General features: G+C 57.0%; 1 protein-coding gene across 1 annotated transcript in view; it reads right to left on the bottom strand.

The window, feature by feature from the left end:
* Positions 1-27,162, bottom strand: part of TNS3 (tensin 3) — a 172,646-nt gene that overhangs the window by 114,635 nt on the left and 30,849 nt on the right. The window contains 1 exon segment of the mRNA XM_077765786.1: positions 20,186-20,224. Coding sequence (XP_077621912.1) covers positions 20,186-20,224 — 39 coding nt within the window.

Raw genomic sequence — 27,162 nt, 5'->3', positions numbered from 1 at the left:
GAGCCCTCCTACAGCCACCCGCTCCCAGGCGCCCCCTCCTATAGGACCCCGCCCCCCAGCAGCCCTTCCTGCAGGACCTCGCCCTCAGGCACCCCGTCCTATAGGGCACCAGTCCCATGACCAGCGGGTAGCTCTAGAAAACTGGCCCAAATATCTCTGTGAGACAAAGGCTTTGCCACTAGTAACCTGCCCCTTTCTGAGCAGACAGACGGGGGAGGGAAAGCTGGGGTTCCCAGCAGGACCCTGAGCCCCTCAGCTGTGGGGACTGATCACCAGTCTTGTCTGGCGTCTGATCAGCAGGGACCTTCCCCCCTCCATGGGCACCGCAAGGTGGGCAGCTCCTGGACACACAAAGTCAGGGTGGGCAGTGTCAGAATCAGATCAAGCCAACCCCAAGCCTGCACCCTGCAGCACCCAAATCTGGACCCTCGGCGCAGAGCCCGGTACCACTAGCACACATCCTGTCTCCTACTTTTCCAAAGGACAAGTGCGGTCCACACACAGCACACGACACCCTGAAGGCCTCACTGTTAGATACCCGAAGTCCCACAGGACACACAGGGCCCTGCTCCCACGCCTCACATGACCGGCATCCAGGCCAGAAGCCATGACTCCTTGGGTCTCACCCCACAGGCTGGATTTCCGGAGTCCCGTCCAGCAGCAGAGGACTCGCTCACGGCCTCATTGATAAGGGGCGCTGGACAGATCTAATGCAGGGGTGAGAGCAGCAGAGGACTCCCGACCACAGAGCACCCCCCACCCCCATGGCTTCCGGAAGGACCAGGCTCAGCGGCGGGGAGGACACCTAACTCCAAGCCAGAAAGCGGAGGGCGGATACAGACAGCGTGCCCCCGTCACACATCCCACATCAGGTAAGCAGAGCGCCAGGGCCGGACGACGTCCCCCCTTCTGGGTGCCTGTGACCCCAGGGCCATGTAGGGACAGCCAGCAGGCACGTGGCCAGGGAAGCCACCCAGGCTGTCCCAGAGCCGCAGGACCCCCTGCGGAGGAGAGCTCCCATCTGTAAAATGGGCTCCTACATTCAGCAACCTCTCTGCAGGGGCGCCGTAGGGTGAGAACGGGCCATGGGAGCAATGTTAGCATTTGCGATTTCCACGTGTTCTCTGGGAAACCAGGAGGATGGAGAAGACCTGCCTAATGAGATGCGTGAAGTGGACAGTATCCCCATGTCACCAGGTGGGCTGGCGTGGGGACTCACAGGGCTAATGTTGGTGCCCTGTCCCCACAATCCCACTGCTGTGGGCCAAGGGTGGGCATCTCTTTCTCTCCACCCCTGCCCCATGGCCTTTCTCTCTCTTCCAGTTCTCCCACCACACGCCATCCTTCTGCCCCAGGACCTTTGCATATGCCCTGCAGGTCTGGAATTTTCTCCACCCACTTAAGTAAGCCACACCTCGTTAGCTATTAATCCTAGACTTCTCAGCTCAGATGTCACCTCCCCAACAAAGTGGCCCCGATCCCTGGCCCTATTTGTATGTCCCATGATGACACAGCCCTCAACTGCACAGGAATAACTCATCTTGGCCATGTGCTGTATCCCCGTCCACCGCCCCCCTCCACCCTGAAGACTCGCAGAGGCGCTGGCTCCCACCTGCTGCTGGGGGGGCACGTCCTGCACCAGCAGCCGGCAGAACACACAGTCTGCAGGGTGCAGGGGGGAAGAAGCCCACCGCTGAGCTCCCCGTGACCGAGGGATGATCTGGCCGTGTTAGAGGACCGGGGATGCTGCTCTGGCGCTTCTGTCCTCAGTACCCGATATCTCTATTCACTGATACCTCTATTCGTAGGATAATAAGGTCAACGCACCGTGCGGCGTGAACAGACTCAGCATCTAAAAGAGCAGCAGAATGAAAAGCAGGAAGTACGTCCAGCTTGGCGAGGTCACGGCCGAGGGAATCAGTGACTCGGGGGGCACAGCCACGTGGCCAGCGAGGCGGGAAGCAAGACCGGGTGTTCTGGTGCAGGCTGACACTGAGCCCGCCAGGGAGCTCACCCCTGCCGCTGTTCACAGGGAGACGGAGGCTGCGCCCCTGCGGCCCGCCTCCCCTCGCCCTCTGGCCTCGCGCTCTTTGGCTTCTGGGTGGAGAGCAGGGAGCCTCTGCGGATATCAAGGGTGGAAGGCAGGGAGCCGCGGGCCTGTGCGCTGCTCCCAGCCGCTCGCACGGCCCCAAAACCCCCAGCGCTAACCGTTCCCTGAAAAGGAACAAAAGGGTCAGTTGCGTAACCGAAGCCAGAGTTACAAGGAAGCAGGGCTCCGGGCCGGCGGCNACGGCCACAGCCCGGCGGAAGCACACCGCGCAGGCACACGGGAAAAACTCAATAAAAACCTTTTGCAAAAGCAGTAACCAGCCATGTCCAGTGTACAAACCTGAAAGCTATGGTTCGCTCACTCGCTGCCCGGCAGGCAGGGTGCAGCGATCAAGCGCTTCTGGCCACTTCTGGGGCTGTCTGACCTCGGGAATTCACTCAACCTTCTGTGACTCAGTTTCCACACCTGGGAAGTGGAGGTGTCGGCAGGATTAGATAAGGAAACACGTGGACGGGGCTAACTAGGGCAGTTGGCCGGTCAGCAGTGCTAAGTAAATACCAGCTGCGCACCCAGTGGCCGTACTGGGTGCCAGGTGGGGGCTGGCCCCCGACAGGCAGCTTCCCCAAAAAGTCCATAAGGACCGCAGTGCCTGGCGAGACCCTCACACCAGCGGGCAGCCGGAGAATCGAGACCTTCCCAAAGCCAGCCAACCACTTCTTCCAGAAGGGCTCCAGAAACGAAGTCATTATCAGGAGCGCCCAGCTTGAACGTCTTTCTTACCGCGCTTAAACACGAGCAACAGCAAAGGTCCAAGAAAAACACAGCAGGCTCACATTAGGAAATTAAAAGACCGTCACTCTACCCCCCCCCACCCCCTCTAGGAGAAGCGGTTTCGCTCCGCGAGAGACAGTCTCCGACAAGCCTGCACCGAGCACTCAGCACTCGGCGGTGCGTAGGCTGCGCCATATGGAAGGAAGGTGCCGTGAAAGCACAGGGCAGGGAGGAAAGGGGTCCCCAGAGGGGCAGCCCAGGAGGCCGCCGGCAGGAGGAGCGTCAGACCCGGCGCTCCATGGAACTTTTACTGCCCCTTCACAGCAGAGCAAGGATGTCAGCAAACAAAGCAGGCACGGCCACTGCCAAGTGCACGGGCCCCACAGATCCCTGCAGGGGCAGAACTCACCGCGGGGCTGAGGGGCCCCCGGGCCAGGACTTTGCCTGCAGAAGCAGCTCGCTCTCACTGCCTCGCTCCTTCCCCGCCTGGAGTCCCGCGCCCTCTCCCTGCCCCTGGCGGCATGGGGAGCAGGTGGGACAGAGCCCGCCCTGCCGTGGCTGGGGAAGTCTCAAGGGCAGCGGTGCCGCCAGAGCCGCTGGCAGGCCCAGCCCACAGCAGCAGCGCGCATGCCTGCACGCAGGGCACCGGCAGTGTGCGCCAGGCCCTGGCCCCGGCCCCGCAGGACCCAGGGGGAGCAGGACAGGCTCCTGGGCAACGGGGTCTCCGGGGGGGCGTGGAAATGGGGGCACAGCGAGGCGTGTCCAAAGTCCCACCCCCACCCCCAGGCAAGCCTACCATGCATTCCTGGGTGGGCAGCTCTCAGGCCTGCATCCCACAGCCCCCAGGGTGCCTGGTGCCCACCCTCCTCCTTTCTGTCCTTATGTCCCCGCAAAACCACAGAGAGGACACAAACATAGGGTCTGAGTGGGTAGGTAGACCAGAGAGAAGAGGCGGGGGTCTCTCCTAACAGGAGCACGTGCCCCTCCGCTCCCAGAGGTCAAAACAGAGAGTGGAGCGCTGGAGATACTCAGATGTCAGACGGTGGGGCTACAGCGGCTTTTCAGGTACCCAGCCTGTCTGCGCCTGGATCGAATTGGACCAGTGGTCACTGGGAGCTGGGAGAGGAGGGCCCAGAGCAGAGCACACACTCCCGGGTCAGGTCTACACTGGCCACCGTCCAGTGGATCCCGTTATCAAGCAGTCTCATCCTTGATGTTCAGAGGGATCTCCAAGTGGGCTCATTTATAATTACGTCTCACACGCACGTTCTATTTTGACCTGTTATTTCATAAGGAGAACGTCTCTCTCTATAAAGAAGACCACGGGAGGACGTGGTGGGTCCCTCGGGGCCCCTTCCGACCCTGTCCCTGGCATGATGGCTGGTGGGGGGGAGGCGACGACTCCACGCAGGTCTCTGCCTCAGGCAGCTCGGCTGCAGCAGGAGTGGGGACAGACAGCCGCCCCTTCACCTGTCAGGTCAGCAGACCTGGGGACAAACTGGATCTCTCCCTCTTGGGAGTGCCAGCTCCCACCTCTGTGAACCAGGCTGACCAGGGCGGTGTCCCAGCCTGGTGGTGAGGCCGGGAGAGGCCGGAAAGGCAAGCAGTCCCCAGGTCTGCCCGTGGCGGCGGCAGGCCAGACGGGGCCGGGTGTGGGCATGAGTCAGGTGTTTATCCCTTACTGCGTGCTGACAGAGGACATGCCAAGCCTAGGACCTGGCTCTCTCAAAAATGCCCTCAAATTCCCAACAGGAGCATGTTCAACTCCAGCAGCCCCAGGGAAGGGAGCCAGCACAGAGTGGCCCTCCGTCGCCCAGGAGCCACGCTGGCTGTACTCTTCCAGGTGCCTGCGGTTTGAGCTCTAGCAGCAGGGACGTGAGTCTGCTCCACGTGCGCCCAGCAGGGCTGTGTCCCCATCCCGCCCCGAGGTCCACCCAGGCAGCCCCGATGACGCCACAGAGATCCTCAGATGCTGCAAGGTAGCCCCCCCACCCACGCCGTCCCCGAGTGCTGGGCTCACGGTCCTGGGGCACCCACCGCGCCTGCCGGACAAAGAAAGCCAACAGCTAAATCCAAGACCCGCGCTCCCTGCCCCAAGAAGGGTGCAGCAGGTCTGGGTGTTAGTCACTCATGAATCATCAGGTTCCCGAGAATGCCAGCCAGTGCCCTTGATCCCTGGCACGTGGACCACTACCCGCGGCCCCATCTGTCCTCACACTCGCCCGAGACGTGCCGGTGAGCGTCCTCCCTGCCAGCACCAGACACGTGCTCCGGGGCTGGGGCCTCCCGGCTGCACCACTTGGGGTCGAGGCTCAATGCCCGCACAACGGACCAGACGGCTCCCAGAGGAGCTGGATGAGGGTCTGGAAATGCCAGACAGCACTGAGAGCTGCAGTGACAGTGGTCACTGATGGGCCGCAGGACAGGAGCACCGCCCGGCTGCAGAAACGGGGGCCTTCGGGAGGCTGCCCTGGAGACCGCCAGGAGGAGCCCCAGAGAGGGGACACAGCGCAGGGACGAGGGGAGACGGGCCCCGCTGTCGGGGCTCCTGGAGCCTGAACCCAGTCAGAGCATATCCGGGGCCAGGAGGAGCCCTGCAGAGGCTTCTGAAAAGGGGTGACCCACAGGGTTCCAGAGTGTTCTGAGGGGGTTTCCTGGCGGCGGCAGCCAGGTTTAACAGAAGGGCGCGCACCTGATGGTGGACAGTGCAGGTGGAAACCTGGTGCCACCAGCTGCGGGGCCTGGAATGGGCTGTGGGGAGTAGCAGCTGCTCCAGCGGGCGCCGAGCAAGCGTCCATCCCCGTCCCCTCATGCGAGGACAGTGACGCCTGGGTGACCTCTGGAAGCCTCAGTTTCCCCACCTGCACACTGGGGCCGGTCAATGAACATGACCCCATGGGGAACCATCAGATGTGGCCCGGCTCAGAGAGAGCGAGAAACTGCCTGGAAGGCATAAGCGCTCAGCAACGTCAGCTTTATTAGTGTTCTTGTCGGGGGAACACTCTAGTGGGGCTCCCCCTCCCCCAGGCCAGGGGAATGCAGCACAGGCAGCTGCTGGGGCCAGGCAGGGGGCTGGGCCCCCGAGAGGGCGGGAGAGAAGGGTGGGCGCCCACAGGCCCTGGTCCCATCACTGAGGAGGGGGATGGTGTGGAGACCAAGGGCCAGAGCCTTGATGCATGTGGGCAAGCCACACGCCAGAGGACCCACAGGCCACACCCGCAAGCCACAACCACAGGCCTCACTCACAGGACACGACAGTATTCCTCCACTTTCATTTACATGCTAAATTTTAACAAAAAATTCTCCAGGAAAGAAAAGGGAGGAAAAAAAGAAGAAAACTAGATTTGATCACTCACTAAATCACTGGTCTGTTATCAAAGGATGTAACTCAGGAACAGAAGGGAGAGCTGCCCAGGGCGTGGTCTGGGGAGGGGGTGCCGAGCTACCACCCCTCCCCAGGGCCTGCTGTCCCCTCATCTCCACGTGCTCACCAATCCTGAAGCTCTGGGGACCCCATCTGTTTTATGGGGGTGGGGGAGTTACGGGGTTTCATTACAAGGAGCATGACTGATGAAATCATTGGCCTTTGGTGATTGATTCAACCTGCAGCCCCTCCTCCCGAGGTCGGGGGTGGGGCTTACAGCTCCGCCCCCGTAACCACGTGGGCGGACTCCCAGCAGCCCCTCCTCCCACGGTTGGGAGGCGTGGCTTACAGCTCTGACCCTGTGACCGCGTGGGCGGTCTCCCTGGCAGCCAGCCCCCATCCTCAGGTGCTTTCCAAGCATTACCCCCTTAGCACAAGAGACATCTTTCTGCTCCTCCACTTAGGAAACCCCATGGGTTTTTGTGCCCAAATCGGTATTTCTTACAAATTACAGTATCTCATCTCCCTAAATTAACAACCACTGCCCAAAACCAAGCTCGAACCCCACTCTCTGCCATGCTTTTCTACCCGTGAAGAACCAGACTTCCTAATTTCCAGGGAACTTCAAATGACCACCTGAAATTACCATTTACCAAGTGACCATTTCAAAAACTGTCCCCAAGGTTGTGGGCTCCTCACTGCCACCCAAAAGAGCATCTCCGCCATCATCCAGGCGCTTCCCCAGTGACGACCCCTGGGGAAGTGCCGTGGGCAGAAAAAGCTGGGCTCAAACCCCAGCCGGGTCTCTACAGACAGGGTGCTCTTGGCTCAGCCAGGAGCCGGTCCACCAGGGTCCTCGTCTGCGAGGAGGGGAAGGACATCCACCAGGTGCTCCCGGCAGCCAGCAGCCGGTGAACAGAGAAGCTCGCCCTGAAACCTCCTGCCGGCGAGCGCTTGCATTCGGGCTAAGATCCCATTTCCCGGCGCTCCTCTCACAGCTAGGAGTCAGAGAGTGAGACAGTGGCTCCTGCCAATAGCCCAGAGAACTCAGGTCCCATCAGGAGAGAGGTCTCCTTGTACCAACCCCTATCACCAAACCTACCTGCAAATTGGGACTCATCCCTAAATCATGTCAACCTACCCACTGCGTACAGAACGTGACCAGCCCAGGAAGCTTTGCATGCGACTCTAATTCCTCACTAAAATGCTGTTCCCTCTGGTACCTATGAGGAAGTCAAGTCCGTGGCACCAACCCTACCTGACCCAGGACACAGCTCGTCTGCGGAAGCCCCAGCTGCCCGGGGTCAGCACCCAGCCCGGGCTACCCACACAGGCAGGTGGATGGGGAGCCACCTGGACCTCTGCCCAGCACAGCCGGCACTGGGAGTCCTGCTTCGCTTATAAACATTAAAATGGATGGGGCGCCCAGGGGGCTCCGTCAGTCGAGTGTCTGACTCTTGATGTGGGCTCAGGTCGTGACCTCATAGTTAATGAGTTCAAGCCCTACACCAGGCTCTGCACTGAGATTCTCTCTCTCTGCCCTCCACCCACCCCCGCTCTCTCTCTCTCAAAATAAGTAAATAAACTTTCAAAAAATGATAAAACAGTGATTGTTACATTTTCAGATGTGTCCTCTAAACATAGGGCTTTGATCTGGGAACACCCCATGGGCCAGTGAACGGGTTTAGACCAGCAGTGACTTCTACACACACCAACAGTTTTTCTCTTTTCTCTATGCAAGGAAAGTCATGTGTCCAGCACGGGCTGGATTGGAAAGTTTATAATATGACACAACATGATATATGTAATACGTATGATGATATGATAGAATACTATGTAATATGTATGACATTTGATATGATACAGTATATATTATATAATGGGATACAATAGTATGTTAGGTGATATATGATATATAATAGATACAATATAACACATATATGATATAATGTAATACGATACAATTTAATATATGATGTATATATACAGTAAATGATAATAGGATACAATATATGATATATGCTGTATGATATAAGATAATAGGGTACAATATATGTATGATATGATATATGCTATATGGTAGGATATAATGATACAACATAATATAAATGTGATATATGATGATATAATGGGCTACAACATATATATATGACATGATATGATGTAAAAAGATACAATTTAATATGATACAATGCATGATATACAATATATGATGTAACAGGATACAATATATGTATGATATATGCTGTATGATATAATAGGATACAATATGTGTATGATATATATGATATAACAGGACACAATATAATATTATATGATGTATGATATGATATGATATAATCCTCAAATTTTCTCCTACAAAGTAATCTTCAACAGCTGGGTGGCATCCAGGGTCAAGTGGGAGCACCATTTCCTCTTTGCCTGAATGTCATTTGGGCCCCAATGTTTGATGCTCGCTAGTGGCGCTGTGATCAGACCCTACGGCTCACAACTTTCCAGCATCCTTAGCAGCTGCCTCAGGGTAATTGCCTGCGAGTGCAATCTGCTTTTCAAGTCTTGTAGGGAGAGCTTCCCGTAGCCAGTCCCCGGGAGTGCGTCTTGGGGCCTCGAGGACTCCGGTGTGCACATGTCCCCACCCACTTCCCAGGTCAGTGCTGGGATGGAAGATCCGGCATCTCCAGGACACTAAGTCCGTAACAAGAAGATCGCAGGGCCCTCCCATGCAAGGAGCAGCGCCTGGGCTCCAAGACCCCACTGAATGCAAGCACGAGGACAGAGAAGCCAGCACACTGTCCCCATGGGCCGCCTGCTCTAAGGGGTTGGAAGAGTAAGACTGGGTATCATGCAGCCCACATATGAGATCAGATCATCCCTACAGACCCCTCCCTGACAGTTAACTCACTGAAGAGCTCACTTCAAGCATTATTTTTCCAGCGCTTACCAGGAGTGCAGACCCCCTGTACACGGTGGGGCTGAAAACACACCAAGGGGCAGATTTACAATGAAGGAGGGTGGTCAGGAGGACAGTGACCGTGGAACTACGTGCCGAGTGGCAAGGACCACGTTCAGGAAGAGAGGGATCAGTGCTGCATGCAAGTGGCAGGTGAGGATGCCTGGGTGGCCTCGTTAGGCATCTGACTTCGGCTAGGGACACGATCTCACAGTTCATGAGTTCGAGTCCCACTTTGGGTAAAACAGGAGCCCCACTTCAGGTAAGCCCCACCTCTTTCTCTCTGCGCCTTGCTCACCTGCTCTCACACACTCTCTCTCTCAAAAAAAAAAAAAAAAAAAAGCAGCCAAGTCTTGGCTGGAGCCATAGTGGCAGCCACATGAGAGTTGCAGATTGGACTTGAACCCTGTCTTGCCCTCCAAGAACCAAATGAATGAAGTCACTTTCTTTGGGTAAATACCCAGTACCGGAATTACTGGATCACAGGGTAGTGTGGAGGAACCCCCAACCAGTTGTCCAGAGCGGCTGCGCCCGTCTGCATTCCCACCAACAGCACAGAAGGGTTCCTCTTTCTCCGCATCCTCGCCAACATCTGTCGTTTCCTGAGTCATTCATTTTAGCTACTCTGACAGCTGTGAGGTGGTGTCTCATCGCGGTTTGGATTTGCATTTCCCAATGGTCAGTGGTGGTGAGCATCTTTTCTTTTGAATGCTGGCCGTCTGGATGTCTTCTTTGGGGGAAATATCTGCTCAGAACCCTTGCCCCTTTTTCAATCAAATACTTTGGTTTTTTAGTGATGAGTTGCCTAAGTTCTTTACATATTTTAATTTATAAATATTATATATTTATATCTTATTGGATATGACAAAATGCTGACTTGAAAAGCTGTGTGCGTCCCTATGCTTACGTGGCTTATTTACACCACCCAAGATACAGAAGCAGCCCAAGTGTCCATCGATAGATGAATGGATATAGAACATGCAGTGTACACGCACAATGGACTATTTCTCCGCCATAAAAAAGGATGAAATCTCTGCAATAGCATGGATTGAGCTAAGGAGCACTGTGCTAAGGGAATAAGTTAGAGAAAGGAAGACAAATACCATAGGACTTCACTATCTGGCATCTAAAAAACAAAGCAAATGAACCAACAGAAAGAAGGAACAAACCCATAAATACAGAGAACAAACCAACGGGCTCCAGACGGAAGAGGAAGAGAGACACAGGCTTCCAGTTACAGAGCGAACAAGTCACAGGGACAGCGTAGGGGTACGGGCGATGGTACTGAAGTCACGTGATCTCCTGAGAGATGGTACCCATGATTCCCACGGTGTTATGTACAGAGCTGTCCCTCACTACACTGTGCACCTGAAATCAACATACTCTTGGAGGTCTACTCTATTTCTTTTGTTTTTTTTTTTCTTTTTAACGTTTACTATTTTTGAGACAGAGAGAGACAGAGTGTGAGGAGGGGAGGGGCAGAGAAAGAGGGAGACACAGAATCTGAAGCAGGCTCCAGGCTCCGAGCTGTCAGCACAGAGCCCAATGTGGGGCTCGAACCCACGAACCGTGAGACCATGACCTGAGCTGAAGTCGGACGCTTAACCAACTGAGCCACTCTGGTGCCCCCATTTCTATTTTTTTTGTCTTAATGTTTTTAATGTTTATGTATTTTTGAGAGAGAGAGACAGAATACAAGCTGGGGAGGTGCAGAGAGAGAGAAGGAGACACAGAATCCAAAGCAGACTCCAGGCTCTAAGCTGTCACTACAGAGCCCAATGCAGGGCTCGAACCTATGAACTGTGAGATCATGACCTGAGTGAAGTCGGACTCTTAGCCAACTGAGCCACCCAGGTGCCCCTGTCAACTGCATTTCAATGATAAAAACATTTTTAAAGAATTTAAATAAAGACTGCCTTACCTGGCCGGTCCCTCCTTCCGTTCTGGAAGACGGATGCGGGCAGCACAGTGCCTCTGGCTGGGCGCCTGGAGCCAGCCTCTTCAGTCCCGTGACACATCCCCCGTCACCCTGCAGGGGGACCCAGAGCCCACCGTGTCGGCTCCCGAGCCTGCCCTGGCCAGATGTACCGGCCGCCATCGCCACACAACCCGACCACATGTGAGCCTCAGGAGCCACAGATCTGCTGCTGGACGGCAAGGGTCCGTGGCATCTGCTGCTGCTGCTGCTGCTGGAAGGCGGGGCCTGTGGCTGGGGCAGCTACAGGGAGGGGCAGAGCTGGAGCTCAGCTGTGGGCAGGCGGTCCCCTAAGTGGGGCGAAGCTTTCACAACCAACGCTGTGCGGAGGCCCAGCGGGGGATTTCAGGCCAGGGGAACCCCAGACTGTCAGAGGGGGACGGACGGCTGTCTGTCTCAGGCGCACATAAGTGCTCAAGTTTAGGATTCCGCAAGTCAACAGACGCTTGAATCCACAACCACCCACAAATCCCGATCGGGGTAAATGACACGTCTGAGGGCACGTGCGGCAAACGGACAGCATGTGATACGCAAGCACATGTCCCCATCCCACAGGCACACCCAGCCCAGACGCCACTTGGTGCCGACCTGCCGAGCCCGCACAGCAGCCCGCTGAGCTGGGGACCCTCACACCCCCACTGCCCCAAGAGGGAGTGGGGACCCGGGCCGGGCAGCGGGAGTCACAGCACAGGTGCACAGCAGGGCTGGGACCCGGGGTCCCGGAGAACCCTTCCTGCACCACGGTGGACAGTCTACTTCCCTCTTCCCTGGCATCCCCAAAAAGCCAAGAGAACTGCCCACCCCAGGCTCAAAGAGAGGCAGCGCACGGGGGCTGGGGTCTGCGCTGACGGGCAGGTCAGGTGTACAGAAAGTTCGCAGGTGACGACTGGACAACGGAGCCGTCTGAGGACCCCAGATCACGACCTCATCAGTGCGTTCGATTCTTGCTCCTCCGGATCACGCTACCCTACAAAGTCCGCGTGAACACGTGACAGCTCTCCCGGGCTTGCAGTGCTAGAGCCTGCAGCAATGCGGGAGGGTCCTTTTCAACAGGGGAGCACTGACGGGAGCACAGCTGAGTGCGAGCACGCGGCCCTGAGCCCACCTGCTGGGGCCAGGGGTTCAGGATCAGTCAGAGAGCTGCCATAGCACCGCCCAGGGTCCCGAGCTGGGGGCAGGCTCCACAGGCAGCTCCCACAGTCTCGGTCCCACAGGTGTCCATGGGTGACCACGAACACACACCGACCACTGATTTGGGATTGCAGACACATCCAGCAAGGTCACAAATCTGCACGCGAGGAGGTCTGACTGCAACTAAATCTATGAGAACCCGTAGATGGGGAGTCTCGGACTCATGTAAGAAATAGCGGGAAAACGTCCCCATTTTTTTCCCATTTTTTATTTATTTATTGAGGGGGAGGGGCAGAGAGAGAGAATCCCAAGCAGGCTCAGCACTGTCAGCACAGAGCCCGACTCAGGGAGTGAACTCACGAACTGTGAGATAGATCATGAGCTGAGCCGACACCAAGAGCTGGACGCCAAACCGACTGAGCCACCCAGGCACCCCAAATGTCCCCATTCTAACATCCCCACAGAGTAAATCTGTCACCATAATGTTACAGAACAAATCACGACCACAGTCTAGTTCAGTCATATTTCTAAGCGTGTGACCCTGTCTCTTTCCACAGAGGATGCCTTACACTCACAGGTGGTGAGATCAAGCCCCACATCGGGCTCCGTGCTGACAGTGCGGAGCCTTGCTTGGGATTATCCCTCCCCTCTCTGCCCCTACCCAGTTCCCCTCCTCTCTCTCCTTCTCCCTCTCTATGTTAAAAAAGAGATCTGTGGACACCACGCCAGAGTTTCTCGTCCAGCTGGCTTGCAGTGGAGCAGAGAATACGTGTCCCGAAGCTCCCACCTAACAATGGGACTGTTGATGTTGGACCACATCTCGCAGCCCACAAACCTGGATACTCTGTGCACTGGTTTGCACGAAAAATCATATTACCAAACGCAATACAACGCCGGCTTCACTAAAATATCCCTTGCAGACACTGTTGCAGCCGGCAATCACCTTAGGAAGGACCACTGTGGCCTCTACTTGAATACCCCCCAAGGACAGGGAGCTCACTACCTCGTCACGTCCAAGCCCATTTTTAACTCTGAATTTTCCAAAGTTGTCCATCACACAGAGTCCAAATCTTCCCCCACTCAATGTATGCGCCTTGGCCTGATTTCTTCCAGGGGGCACATCTTATTAAAGTTAATCTCTGGGGAGGAGGGAAGTAGATGATCTTCCTGGGGGAACAGAATGAGGATGCCCTTGGCATGTCTGAAATGACCCTGCAGTCTGTGGAACAATCACTTTAAAGGCAGCATGAATAAAGCAAACATTGCCATTTCAAAAAACAGTGTATCGACCCTGTGTCACATGCTGCTAACCTCAGCAGGTGTGCAGTGAAACACTTCATCAAGTGGACTCATCTTTCCACATGTCACCCGTCTGTCTGTCCTCTGTCCAGAATGCCACTGATGACTCAGGGGCGAGCCGGAGCCATTAGGTCACACAAGACAACAGGAACACCGAGGGGAGGGGTGGGGGCAAATTCCTACCAGCAAGCGGGGAGCTCCCAGCCTGCCCTGAGCTCTGTGCTCACCCTGTACCTACATCCTGGCCGGGCTCCTGAGCTCCAGGGCGCACCTGTCAGCCCCCAAATGTTTCCCCATGCCCACCTGTGCCCCCCCCACCCCCGCACCATCATGACGCCAGCCCCACACATCACATTGCTTCCTCTGTAAATATTTCAGTAGGCATCCTCAGGAGTTGTTTTTTGTTTTTTGTTTTTATTTTAGAGAGAGCATGACCTGGGGAGAGGGGCGGAGAGAGAGGGAGAGAGAGAGGATCCCAAGCAGCTCCAAGCTGTCAGCACAGAGCCCGACATGAGGCGTGAACTCACAAACCATGAGATCATGACCTGAGCCGAGACCACGAGTCAGACACTCAACTGCTGGAGCCTCCCAGGGGCCCCTGAGTTTTTTAAACACAACCACAAAATGCCAGTATCATTAACCAGGATTCTTTAATGCCACCTAATAACTAATCGACGTTCCCATTTCCCTGTCTTACAAGTTTTGTTTTTGTTTTCTTACAGTCAGATTATTGGGCTCCAGCTCCAAATACAGCCTGACCAGGTTTATGTAACGTCTCTTCTCTTTGCTTCCTTAACAACAGAGAGGCTTCCTCCTCTGTGATTTTTTTTTTTTTTTGGACGTGAACTCGTGCTTTCTGCCCAGCAGAACTTCCCCGCTCTGGCCCCGCACCTCCTGTCCACTGGGGCGGACAGTTCTGGGCTACGCGTTGTTCTGGGCTGGTCGCTGCCAGGGGCTCGGCCAAGGGACAGCCTGTGCTTCTGCGAGGCCCACGTGCCTGGCCAACTTCCCCTGGCGAGGCACATGACCCCACTAGCTTCCTTTTGCGATCCAGGAGGTCACAGAGGGTCATGGCCACCCATTACTGCAACTGGGCACAATTTAACTCCGTCACTTTCTGGTCATCTGCAGGCCAGCTTTTCTCCTTAAATAAAACTTTCCCTCTTTGGAAAAAAAAAAACAACAACACAGGAAAACAAAGCTTTCCCTCTTTGTCTATTTTTAACCTTGAGGTACAGTTTGTGCAAGAAAAGAAGATTAAAAGCTTGTTTCTCAGGGCGCCCGGGTGGCTCAGTCAGTTAAGCAACCAACTTGATTTCCGGCCTGCCTGGAATTCTCCCCCCCCCACTCCTTCTCAAAAATTAAAAAAAGCTTGTTTCTCTTTATTTGCCAATTTTCAGGAAGCGGTGGACCCCTAGCATCCCTTAAAGGCCAGTAACAAAGTTTCAGGTTTGGGTTGAAGTAAGTGCTTTACATAAAGTCGGCTGCAGAGATCAGAGTGACGTCACGGCCCAACGTCGCAAAGCTAACCGACTGCTCTTACATGGGGATCCAGGCCACATCTGCACCGGTCCCCAGGAGCCCGCCATCCATACTCCATTCAACCCGAGGACAGGCCACCAAGCTCACCATGCAGCTGGCCATGCAGGCGAGGGGACCGTGGCTGGTCATGCTGCCAGGGAGCACTGTGTGAGCCAGGTGGAGAAGCTTCTCAGAACGCGGAGGGGCCTAGGGGCGCCTGGGTGGCTCAGTTCGTTAGGCATCTGACTTCAGGTCAGGTCATGATCTCACAGCTCGTGGGTTCGAGCCCCGCGTCGGGCTCTGTGCTGACAGCTTGGAGCCTGGAACCTGCTTCAGATTCTGTGTCTCCCTCTCTCTGCCCCTCCCCTGCTCACGCTGTCTCTCTCTGTCTCTCAGAAATAAATAAAACATTAAAAAAAAAAAAAAAAAGAACATGGAGGGGCCCAGGCAGCGGCATGGCACCTTCCTTGTTCCACCTGGACAGGCGCCCTCGAAATGCTACAGGACAAAACCTCCTCTTTCCTGCCAGAACCGTTTCCCGATCGCTCAAAGGAGAAGCCAGGGAACTGCACTAGGAGAGACCCAGACAAGCGAGCCCAGCGTGAGGCCAGACCTCCTGCTGCCTGGCACCCCGGACACACGGGAGAGACCTCCCCACACCTCGGGGACACCTGCAGTGACCCCAGGAAAGCACCTGTCCCAGGCCCCCCGGCTCTCCAAACAGGGACGTTCCCGGCTCGGCCTGGACACCACAGGTGCCACGCCAGCTAGCGCAACACCCACTTCTATGTGAAGAAGCAGGCGGTGCAGACCCCAGTCACGTGGAACTCGGGCAGCAATCGGTTCCAGAGCACTGCCCCCAACCCCCCCCCCTCCAGCTGCTGTGGCCCCTCTCCCACAGAGATTTGCCTGCTTTGGTGGGGGAAGTGTATGGGTTGCATTTTTGGTAAGAATCACCCCTTTTGCAGGTAAAAACACGCTTCGGTCACTTAAGTGCCATCGATACGAGGCCTCTCCTGACGCTCGTGGTGTCCTCCCGGGGAATTAAGCCAGGAAGTGCCCAGCCTGCCCTCAAGAGCGCACCGCTATTTCCACCCCAATCCTGTTCAGCCACTGCCTTCAAGGACCCCCCCCACCAGCATTCAGAGCCTGCGGGGGCTACAGAATCCACGCCACAAAAGAAAGGACACTCAACCAGAACCCTCTTCTCTGTGGTGGATTCCAGCCTGGGGACCTGGGAACAATCATTCACTGAAAAACACGGCCCCGTCGACCCTGAGGGCAAGGGCTTGCTGGGGGCCACAAGCAGCGGAGCCCACAGCACAGTCAGTGGCCCAGGTGGTGGGAGCCCAGCGCCCCCTTCCCATGCATGTGGTCGTGATGCAGGATGCTGGTGTCCCACACTGGACAGGGACAGACGCAGGACAAGCTTTCGCTGCTGTGACCGGCCTGCAGCCAGCGAGGGTGTTAATTATTAGCCAGGCTCTGCGCAGCCCCCTCCCTGGCTGGAGGTAAGCGGTCACCAGATCAACGTGTCCCCTGCTGCATGTCCACTGCCATCTGGCCACCAGCAAATCTAGCTCGGCCCTGCTTTCAGCCTGGGCTCACTGTGTGAGGCCCAGCATGGCTAGGGTTTCCTGAATCTGCGGCGGCCTGTCCCGCCTCCTCTAAGGGTCTGTGAACAGAGGCTCTGGGTCGCCCGCCAGCAGTTCCCACGAGGGAGGCGGACACTCTCCCAGAAATGCAGGCGATTTCTCCCTGGCCAGCTGGAAAATGCCAAAGGCCCGGATGTTACATTAGGTGCGGGAAAGCATGGTGAAGTCAAAGCCAAGCATGGACCAAAGTCTGGCCTGTGGTTAGAAAGGGGTGGAGCCTCGGTTTCTGGAGAAATGTGTGCCAGGTGCAGTGACGGCCCCAGGGTGGCTGTGGGGGAAGGCTCTGCCAACAGCTGCAGACGGAGGCTGGGAGCAAAGGTCAATGGAAGAGGGTCCTCCCACCCCCAACCTGGGGCGCACTCAGGCCGACTTAACACCCGTACAGGCCCCGAAGCCGCGGGGCCTTTGCTGGCCTCCCCCGGAAAGTTCTGGAAGGCCCCCCAAGTCTGTTCAGAACCACTCCTTCAAACACCTTCCACAAACACCCTTCCCTGCTCCTCTGCACGTCCGCAACGTGCGTGGGGCCCGAGGCAGGGCCCAGACGTCCACGGCCAGCCCCATCCAGAGCCGCGGAAGCACCTGTGCCCTGTGACAGCCCCACTGCAGGGCTGCGGCCAGGCCCAGGGAGAGCCCCGGGATGCCAAGCAAACACACGGGGGGTGGAGGCAGGCGCATGCCCGAGGCTGTCGGCAGCCGCACAGACACAAGGCTGCAGGGCCCTCAGGAGGCTGCGGGACACCCTTCCAGCCTCCTGGGGCTCCCGGGCCACTGCCTCCAGACCCTCGGCCTCTCCCCCTGCGACCACATCCCTGCTCTACTGTCGGGGACACAGGTCCAGCCAGACTTCTCTCTATGTCCACAAACTCAGCCACATCCGCCGTTGAAGACGGATGGGAATCTGGGGGGCACACGGGTCATCATGCCCGCAGGTGCACTGTCTGAGTCAGGGGCGAGGCCTCCTCTGCGCTCCTCCTCACTGGGAACCACTACCTCATCTCAGACGCCAGCTGGGGGCCTGGGCTGGGAGGGCCCTCTGCATCCAGGCTCACTTATTCCCTGCGAGAGCAGGAGGATCAGTCTGGTGGGCGATGGACTCTTGATCTCAGCTCAGGTCATGATTTCACGGTTCGTGAGTTACAGCCCCGGGTCGGACACTGTGCTGACAGCTCGGAGCCTGCTTGGGATTCTCTCCCTCTCTCTCTGCCTGTCTCTTCCCTGCTTTCTCAGGCTCTCTTAAAATAAACAAACAAACAAAAAAAGATTTGGCCTATTATCCAACAGGACCCCTGAGACGTTTCACTGTTGCCTAGGAATCAGAGCATTGAAGAACGAGGGCATCTGCAGCCCTCTGCTGCCTGAAGCAAGTGGTTCTCATCGCAGCCCCAGTTAACACACTCGCAGGAGATGCACAGGCTCTGGCGGGGCGGCTGTGGGCGCAGACACAGCCATGCGCGCGCACGCATCCTAGGGTTCACGACTTGCGGAAAGCAGAGGCTATAGCTCAGCTGAGACTCTGCTGTGCTGAGCAGATCCGCGTCAGGGCTTCTAAAGCAACCCGCAGCGTCTGTGGGCGGAAATAACCCACACCCAACCACACGCCCGCACGCAGAGGGAAAAGACACTACAGCCGCACCGAGCGGGGCTGACGAGGAAGCCAAGTCACCCAGGTCCTCCGGCGAACCTGCTACACAGAGCCCCCTCTCGATCTGCCAGGCGCAAAGCCTGAAATGCGTCACTGCAATACAATAAAGGCAGTAATACCATTCGCGTCCGTCTCTCCTCATCCATCCCCAACGCCCTACTGTCCTTTGTGGTGGGCGTTTTTTCTGAGACAGTCCTGCACTTCTCGGAGAATCCGTCATGGCCATGGGCAGAAAACGTGACATGGGCAGCACTTGCTCACAGGCAAACGTCCTGAAGGGTCACAGCGTCCCGGTGCTAATCTCCACCCGCGATCTCTCACTCCCAGCATTTGAGTTTAGGCAAACCACACCCAACAGCATCCCGACACACACACGTGCACGTGCACGTGCGCACAGGGGCCACCCCAGTTTGGGAACTCCTGCCTCAGTCTGCATAACCTGACACCAAAGGTCACCTGCTACAGGAACCAGACACGGGCTTCACTTCAGTTAAACAGAGAGAAGCCCGGCCAAATGAGCGAGCTCGGTCAAGGGTGCACTCCAAGCGCACAAGCCCTCCTGCAGCAGGAGAAACCACAAGAGCCCGGCAGAGACGATCGGTGTGAGCGCTGGCCGCCACGGGAGGGCTGGCACCTGCGTCCTGAGCCAAGTCAGGCGCCATCCCAGGAGGCCTGCGGCATGCGGCCACCACCAGATGTGATGCGGAATCTCAGATGCAGAGCAGCCGTGCTGGCTGTCGGGGCCCTCCCCGGGCCCAGGCTGCCGTGTGCCACCAGGAACCCCGGCCCTGCGTGGAGCACACACCTGTGGGGACTCAGCGGCGTCTGGGTGAAGCCACTCCAGGTCTGTTCCTGCACTGGTGTGAGTCCAGGAACGACAGAAGGCAGGAACGAGACCGAAAAGCCCTACAGCACTCTGCCTGGAGTGCCCGACGCGGAGCGTCCTCGACACCTCCCAGCGGGGCTGGGGGAGAGCCAGTCCCCCCGTGTGTCCATCCGGGCATCTTCACCCCTCACGTAGCACAGGGAACGTTCTGGAACTGACCAAACCGTTTCTCCCCGGCCAGACGGCAAAGGAACAGCGGTCAAAAGCAAGCAAACCGGAAGACATCTACTATCCTCTCACACTGGCTGAACAGCAAATACGGCCCTTCCCCTCCCGGGGTCTTTTCCAGGCACCACGGCCCGTGCCGACACTCCGGACACTGCCCGTGCACTATCCCCGCCGCTCCTCAGGACCCGCCAAGGAGGCGAGAGCATCCCACGTGCAGAGACGCCGACTCCCGTGCAGGACCTCGGCCAGGCCGCCGTGGCTCAGGCCGTGCCCCGCGTGACTTTCCAGGAGCCACGTGCCCCGGATTCCTGCTGCCCTCCTTGCCGACAAGGTGCACGCCTTCTATCCTGGTTTCCCTTCCACACAGACACCTTGTGACATGTGTGCCACAGAATCATCACACACAGACGCTGGGCCACACGGGCACCCCGACCCATGCAGATGCCCCCTGGCACGGGCACATCGTGGCCCATGTTCTATCACTAGGAATGGACTGAGGGCTCTCCTGTGACAGGCCAGGAAACGCAGGCCGAGCACAGGAACCCCCGACATTTGGGGATCTGAAAGGCAGATGTTACAAGGGCGAGCCTGAGTCTCTTCCCTAAGGAAAGTGTGCAAGTGGCCTGAGGCCAGGGGTCCAGGCCAAGGCTCGGTGAGTAGAGCGGGTCCTGTCTGAGGTCCATAGGGACCGTGAGAGCCCCAAAGCACACCCTGCATGAAGAGATGATCCCACGTGAAAAGCCCGGTGCCCCCACGACACACGGATGACCCACCTGTTCCACGCGCACCTGCGTACAGCAGCGAGTCAGCACCTGAAACGAGAAGAAACAAGGTAAGCAGACAGGCTCCTGGGAAAACCCCACATAACCTTAGCCCCGGCACAGCCCCCACGCGAACCCTACTTGCAGCCACAAAGCTGCAGCGTCAAAGACGGACAAGAGCTGTGGTTAAGAAAGTCCACGTTTTCTTTCATAAACATTTTCTTTCTTTTATAAAATCTTTCTTTTATAAAATCCAGCTCCTTTTATGGAATGTCATAGAAACCAAGGAGCCTCCCTGCAAGAGTGGCGGCCCCTGCTCCTCACAGAGTCTCTTCTTCCGAGCTTGGTGTCTGGAGGGAGGCCCTCCCTCCGAATGGCATGGAGATGGGGGCCACATCGAGGAGGTGGGGGCCCTGCCTGGTGGTCTCCAGGAGGCCCCCACGCCAACAGCCACACCTAGCGCTCACACTCCCGACAAAATGAACTTCCTTTTCTAGAACGTTTGTCTGGAGTCACTCTGGGGCCCGACCTCCTCATCTGAGCAGGGGAGGTGGGAAGAGCTGGGGTGCTCAGAAGAGGCGTGCACGGGGCACACAGGTGAGGCCAGGGTCCCGGCACCCGCAAGCAAGATTCAGCCCCTAGTGAGCCACCTCCTGGCTCCCCACCCCCTGGGACCCCTGGGACACCCCAAAGTGGAAATGTGCATAGACCCCAGGGAACTGACTCACTGCCCCTGCGGCCTGGAGTGGCTGGCAGCGTGACCTTGGCTCTGGCTGTGAGGACTATTTATAACCCCTTCCTTATCTTCAGTTCCTCAAGAAACATGATACAAGGTCACTGGTTTGTCTGGAACTTACATCCCTCCAATGCTGACTCATATGCTTGTCCAGGACAGGGCCCCAAGCCCGCCACCTGCACCCCTCCCCACACACAGCCTCTTGCTGCCCAGATCCACCCACACATGGCCCCTCAGCCACCCAGATCCCTCCACACGCGGATCCTCATGCCCAGATCCGCCCACCCGATGGCCAGGGTCCCTGTGGACTGGTACTTTCAGAAAACAGGAACACAGCTCCATGACACATGTCCTCAGCGCTACACACACACATATCAACGTTCTATGAGTGCGGGAGGGAACATGTGAACAAGTAAATATAAAGTGAAAAGAAAAGGAAGAAGAACTGCCTCTGGAGTTACAGACAGGTGCCTAAGGGATGGCGACAGCCAGACAAGCCAGCCCACCGAGCAGGAGGTGAATTCTTCTCGTGGAGGGGTCCACACAGCACCTGCAGAGCTTAGTGCTCCCCTCTGGGGCACCTGCCAAGGACTTGCCAGGAATCAGGGCTCTGGTGTTTGAAAAGTCACTACCTGGGTNCGCAGCACCTGCAGAGCTCAGTGCTCCCCTCTGGGGCACCTGCCAAGGACTTGCCAGGAATCAGGGCTCTGGTGTTTGAAAATTCACTACCTGGGTCACCTGGGTAGCTCAATTGGTTAAGCATCTGACTTCAGCTTAGGTCATGATCTTGCGGTTCGTGGGTTCAAGGCCTACGTCAGGCTCTGTGCTGACAGCTGAGAGCCTGCAGCTGCTTCAGATTCTGTGTCTCCCTCTCTCACTTCTCCTCCCCCCACTTGTGCGCTATCTCTCTCTCTGTCTCAAAAATAAACATTAAAAAAAATCACTACCTGTATTCCATGACCAGGAACATCATTCAGCATAAAAAGAAATGAAAACACACAGAGGAATCCCAAGGGCATATCACCCAGGGAAAAAAGCCAGTGGTACAACTCCAACTTTGTGACATCTGGTAAAGGTGGACCAGCGCAGAAAGGTGATGGGCAGTTGCCCTGGTGCAGGGTGGGAATGAGTAGAACACAAAAAATTTTTAGTGAAAATGGTCTGTGTGACGCTATAAAGGTGGATGCATGTGATCCGTTGGTCCAAACCCACAAGATGCACACCACCAAGATGGGAACCCCAATGTAAATGTAAACCGTGGAGTTCCAATAATAAAATGTATCCCTATCCACTCATCAACGGTAACAGGAAATCCGGAGGGCAGAGTACTAGCTAACTTCGTTGTAAATCTAAACCTGTCCTAAAAAATAAAGTCTGTTCACTCTTTTTTTTCATTGTCGTTCACTGTCTAGAAGCATGTGTTTATTGGGTGAGTGAATTGAAAAGTCCTATTCAATCTCAAAAAGGGGAGTCTTGGGGCACCTGGGTGGCTCAGTCGGTTAAGCATCTGACTTCGGCTCAAGTCATGATCTCACAGTTCGTGAGTCCGAGCCCCGCGTCGGGCTCTGTGCTGACAGCTCGGAGCCTGGAGCCTGCTTCAGAGTCTTTGTCTCCCCCTCTCTCTCTACTCTTCTCCTGCTAGCACTGTCTCTCTCAAAAATAAACATTTAAAAACAAAAAGTGAGTCTTAAACAGCCACCAAGTATACTGTCCAGAAGCCGGTGTGTCCTGTGCTCCCCACAAGGCCCCCCCTACAGGCCACAGGCATATGGGGACACTGCCCACCTGGCCCCAGGGAATGAGCACAGGCTCCGGGCTGGCCCAACGCTCACAGCAGCCCCATCGCGGCTGCCGACTCCGGAGAGCTCTGCTGTTCTTCATGGGGACGGACCACACAGTCGTCGGGGAAGAGACCTCTCCTATCACAAAACTGCACAAACTGTCATCTTCGATGGAGAGCGAGCAGGGGTGGGGAGGGGCGAGAGCAGGCGCCCAGCTCAGAACAAAAGACAAGCAAGGAGGCTCAACCTTTACACGTCCACACTCGTGCCTGCAAAGAGCCTCTGGGCCAGAGAAGCGATTACAACCGCCCCGCTGCTGTCTGTTCCCGCAGGCACCGCCCACACCATTACAAAACGCAAACACAAAACGTCTGAGAGATACAATGCGGTTGCAAATAAAATTTCACAAGAAGCCCACAGAAGAGGGTGTGGCACGGAGAAAGCCACCTGCCAGGAAAGAGAAAACTTACTACTATTTACGTCAAGGACCTTCAGCACCTGACTTAGCAAAGGCCACCGCCACTGTCGAAGGGACGTAGCGGCCGCGTGCTCCTCTGGTGTGACTCGTGCTAATCCCAGGATGGGAGGGAGCTCGTGAGAACAGACTGGATGCTCAGGCTGTATCCCCTCCCTTGGAACGAGAGGGAGGAGAGCAGGGGACTGTGGTCCGTGGTAGGAGGGTCCAGAGAGTGCTCCCGCTCCCCCGTGGGCCACCGCATCTGGTGCTCGCTTGAGACGTAAGCAGCCACGAAAGAGGCCCTCCTTGCGTGTCCTGGACACTCATGTGCCCCTCCAGCTCTTCAGCCCGACCGGAGAGGCACAGGGCATGGCCCCCGGGCTCTTGGCCAGCCACGCACCTCCCCCACTCTGACTGGGGCCCACCGGCTGGCCCCTGGGAACACAAGGCATCCAGCCAGAAGTCAAGTCGAGTCAGACACGGCGTAGCATGCTCACCTGCTTTCTGTCCCCATCCGAGTGAGACCTCAGATCACACGCCCCGCAGCGCCCTCTGCTATTGTCATCTCGCAAAAGAAAGTCCAGTGGTGCTGGACCGCTGCTGGGGGGGGGCCTGGCCCTTTGCATCACCAAGTCCGGAGCCGGACTTGCCTCACGGTCAGAGCTCAAAACCTGGCAGTACCTGCCGTGCTCGGGACCGACGTGGCTGTGTTCCGAGGACGCCCGCAGGTCCCAGAGCCCACAGCGGGGTGTCAGAGGCCGTGACAGAGCCCTGGAGGCCTGGGGGAGCCCCTCCCTGCTCTGGAAGGAGGCCCAAGGGAGTGCAGTGGGAGGAGAACCAGCCAGCCGCCGCCACCAGGGAGCACTCACGGGGATGCCCCTGGCTCATCGAAGGTGCTCGCTCGCGTCCCAGCAGGGCCGAGTGTGGTCTGCAGGTCCCGCTCACCGGCCCTCACCGCAGCCCGGGAAGGCAGCGGGCGTCACGTTGGCGCCTGAAGCACTGAGTCCCCCAGAGGCCGGCCGATGTGGCCAGATCCCGCCGGGTCCAAACTCCACGTTCCCGGCTACTCTTTCTCCTCAGAAGCACCGGGAGCGTGGGGGGCCAGGGGAGGAGCCCACGGGGGGCAGGACGGCGGCACCGGCAGCCACCAGTGACGAAGAGAGCCCCAGAGAGGTTGTGGGAGGCCTGCTCCCAAACTACTTTATGGCCATGTCGTGGCTGCATTTGGGGCCCAGGCCCGGTAACCAAGGACGAGCGCAAACAAACAGGACAGCGCCCAGCCACACCTGGCCACACCTGGCCACACCACAAGACGGTATCAAAACCTGTCCCCAAGGCAGCAGGCAGACTGGTGACCAGAACAGAGGTGGGGGGGAGGGCGGGCACCACACCCAGAGTCACTGTGCCCCACGGGGGTGTGGATGTGAGTGCTGGTGTGTCTATGTGACAGAGGTGTGTGCACGTGTGTCTGTGCACACACTCACACACAACCCTGGCCGGGCCCTGCAGCTGCACGTCCCGCAGGGAACTGGGGTCCTCCGGCTGACAGCCCGGGGCTGACCCAGGCTAGGACGTGAGAGCCCTTCTCCACGGGGAGGGATGCTGTCTCGTATGGCCCGACTTGACCCCTCTGTTTACTTCTGGAAATGAAGGTCCTGGGACAGAAATTACAGTTCGGCTCTCCCGGCGCCTTACAGACAAGGATTCTTTGCCATCGGCTTCACAAAACAAGGGCCTCCGCTTCTGGGGTCCTCAGTTCCTATGAAAGTTTGCTTTTCACGAAGCCACATAAAACAGGACACTCTCCACCGGTCTCTCTAGAAATGTATCCCGAGGGCGCAGAGGAGAGGTAACGTACAGCCGACGTTCTCGGAATCCTGGACGATCCCAGTCGTGCTGGGCCATGTGAGCGAGCCCCGCAGAAGCCCGCAGAAGCCGGCAGCTCGGTCTTTTCCTAGCCACTCTTCCTACCTGCTCTCCAGGTGATATCGCCCACAGGTAAACTGTCCCCAGTGTGGCCTTGAGCCAGCGTGAGAAAATTCTCACGCCCAGATTCCAGAAGGGGGCATCGGCTCCCAAGTACCAAGTTACTAAGACACATTAAATCAGGGCGCCTGGGGCGCTCCATCAGTTGAACATCTGACTCTTGGTTTCGGCTCCGGTCCCAATCCCAGGGCTCGTGAGCTTGAGCCCCATATTGGGCTTTGCGCTGACAGCCTGGAGCCTGCTTGGGATGCTCTCTCTCCCGCTCTCTCTGCACCTCCCCTGCTCACTCTCTCTCTCAAAAGAAAAAAAAAAGATAAACTAAAAAAAAGTATTAAATCAATGTGCCCACGTGCCCAAAATAAACCCACCCGCCACCTCAGACACGCACAGTGAGACAACAGGGAGAGAAAACCAGGTGGGCCACCAACTTGCCTGGCAGGTGGCTTAGGAGGCACTTTGCCAAGCGAAGCCCTCACGCACAACTTGCCTCGTTAACTAAGATCACTTCAGGGCAGTAACGTGAGTTCCAACATACGCTGCGCAGAACAAGGCACCAAGTTTACCTTTGATCTTTAAAAGGCAATTCTCTGCGAAGGAAATACGTAGTGAGATCACATCCAGATCGTGGCCCCATCCTCCCCAAATGCTAACTGCACAGGCCACCTGCTCCCTCTCACGCCCTGAGCCAGGCTGGACAGACAGAGGCCCCAGCAGCAGAGTGCCCGCCACCAGGCCCGCGACAACACGGAATCTCGAAGCTGCTTCCCCCCTACCCCTCTCTGCGCAGACAGCAGCCTGGAGGGAGGAGGGCCGGGCTTCCCTTCAGGGGCAGAATCTCCAATATTCTCTTCATCTTTTATTGTTTCACAGCCTGATTCTTAGGTCGTGTTACTAATCGATAGAACACCAGATGTTTTTACGCACTACCCCCCTCAATGATGTAAGATGGAGGGAAAAATACAAGTTCAACTGTGTTTACACATGTCGTTACCGTTGATTCTAAACGGGGGGGACAGCGTGACAAGAGGGAGGGCCCCTCTCCACGGGTCAGTTGGCTGGGCAGCCAGAGGAAAGTCCCACAGACCCGGCACCTGAATCAGACATCTGCTCCCTCCGGTCCTGGAGGCTGCAAGTCCACGATCGGGCGTGGCAGGGCCGGACACCTCAGCTGACCGCACCCCCACCCTGGCATGCTCATGGCCCTCTGCTCCCCATGTCCACACAGTGGTCCCTGTGTGTGAGGGGGGGCCTGACCCCCTTTTCATATAAGGTCACCGGTCCTGTGGGATCACTCCAGCCACGTCACTGAAACTCGATCACCTTGTTTGAGGACCCGTCTCCAGATAGTCACATTCTGAGGGGCCGGGGCGGGGCTTCGACATGTGGATTTGGGGGCGGGGGCACACTGAGCCTGCAGCGCCCCCGACAAAGGTCTGACAGGGCCAGCAGAGAGCCATGGCCCAGACAGGACCTGCCCGCAAGCCCAGCAGAACAGGGTCCCCCGGCAGGGCCCCGACGGCTGCCACGTGGGCAGGTGACTTGGCTCCTCACCCGGCTTTGCCTCCTCTGGGCGGGGGAGGGAGGCCCGGGAAGAGATTTCCAGGGAGGCCCGGGAAGAGATTTCCAGAGTCCTCTGAACCAGGACAGCGGCAATGCAAAGGGATGGGCCTACCGAGCACAGATGGAATCAAAACAATAAAATGCTGCTCGGCATTCATCTGATTACCAACATATGTTAGAGATCCGACACCTCATGAGAGTCTATTTCGGGAACAGTGTCCCAGTCATACTTCTCAAGGAGGTGGGGAAAAGCCCCCCCGTGCCCACCGTAGGATGCTTGCTCAGTGACCAGCTCACACTCCTGTCCTGAGTCTGCGTGGCCAGATCAGGGCAAGTGGGAGGCACTTTCCTGATGGTCTCACTTCCCAGGAGAGGCAGCTGGAGGCCTCAGAGGTGGAATGTCATGTGCAGGGCCCCAGGCAACTGGACAAGACCAGAAACAAGCCCTATAGACCCCCACCCCCCACCC

The sequence above is a fragment of the Crocuta crocuta genome, unplaced genomic scaffold, assembly GCF_008692635.1.
Source record: "Crocuta crocuta isolate KB4526 unplaced genomic scaffold, BGI_CrCroc_1.0 scaffold751, whole genome shotgun sequence".
In the NCBI taxonomy this organism is placed as follows: Eukaryota; Metazoa; Chordata; class Mammalia; order Carnivora; family Hyaenidae; genus Crocuta; species Crocuta crocuta.
The sequence above is the reverse complement of the archived record's forward strand: the minus strand, read 5'-3'. Positions and strand labels throughout refer to the sequence as shown.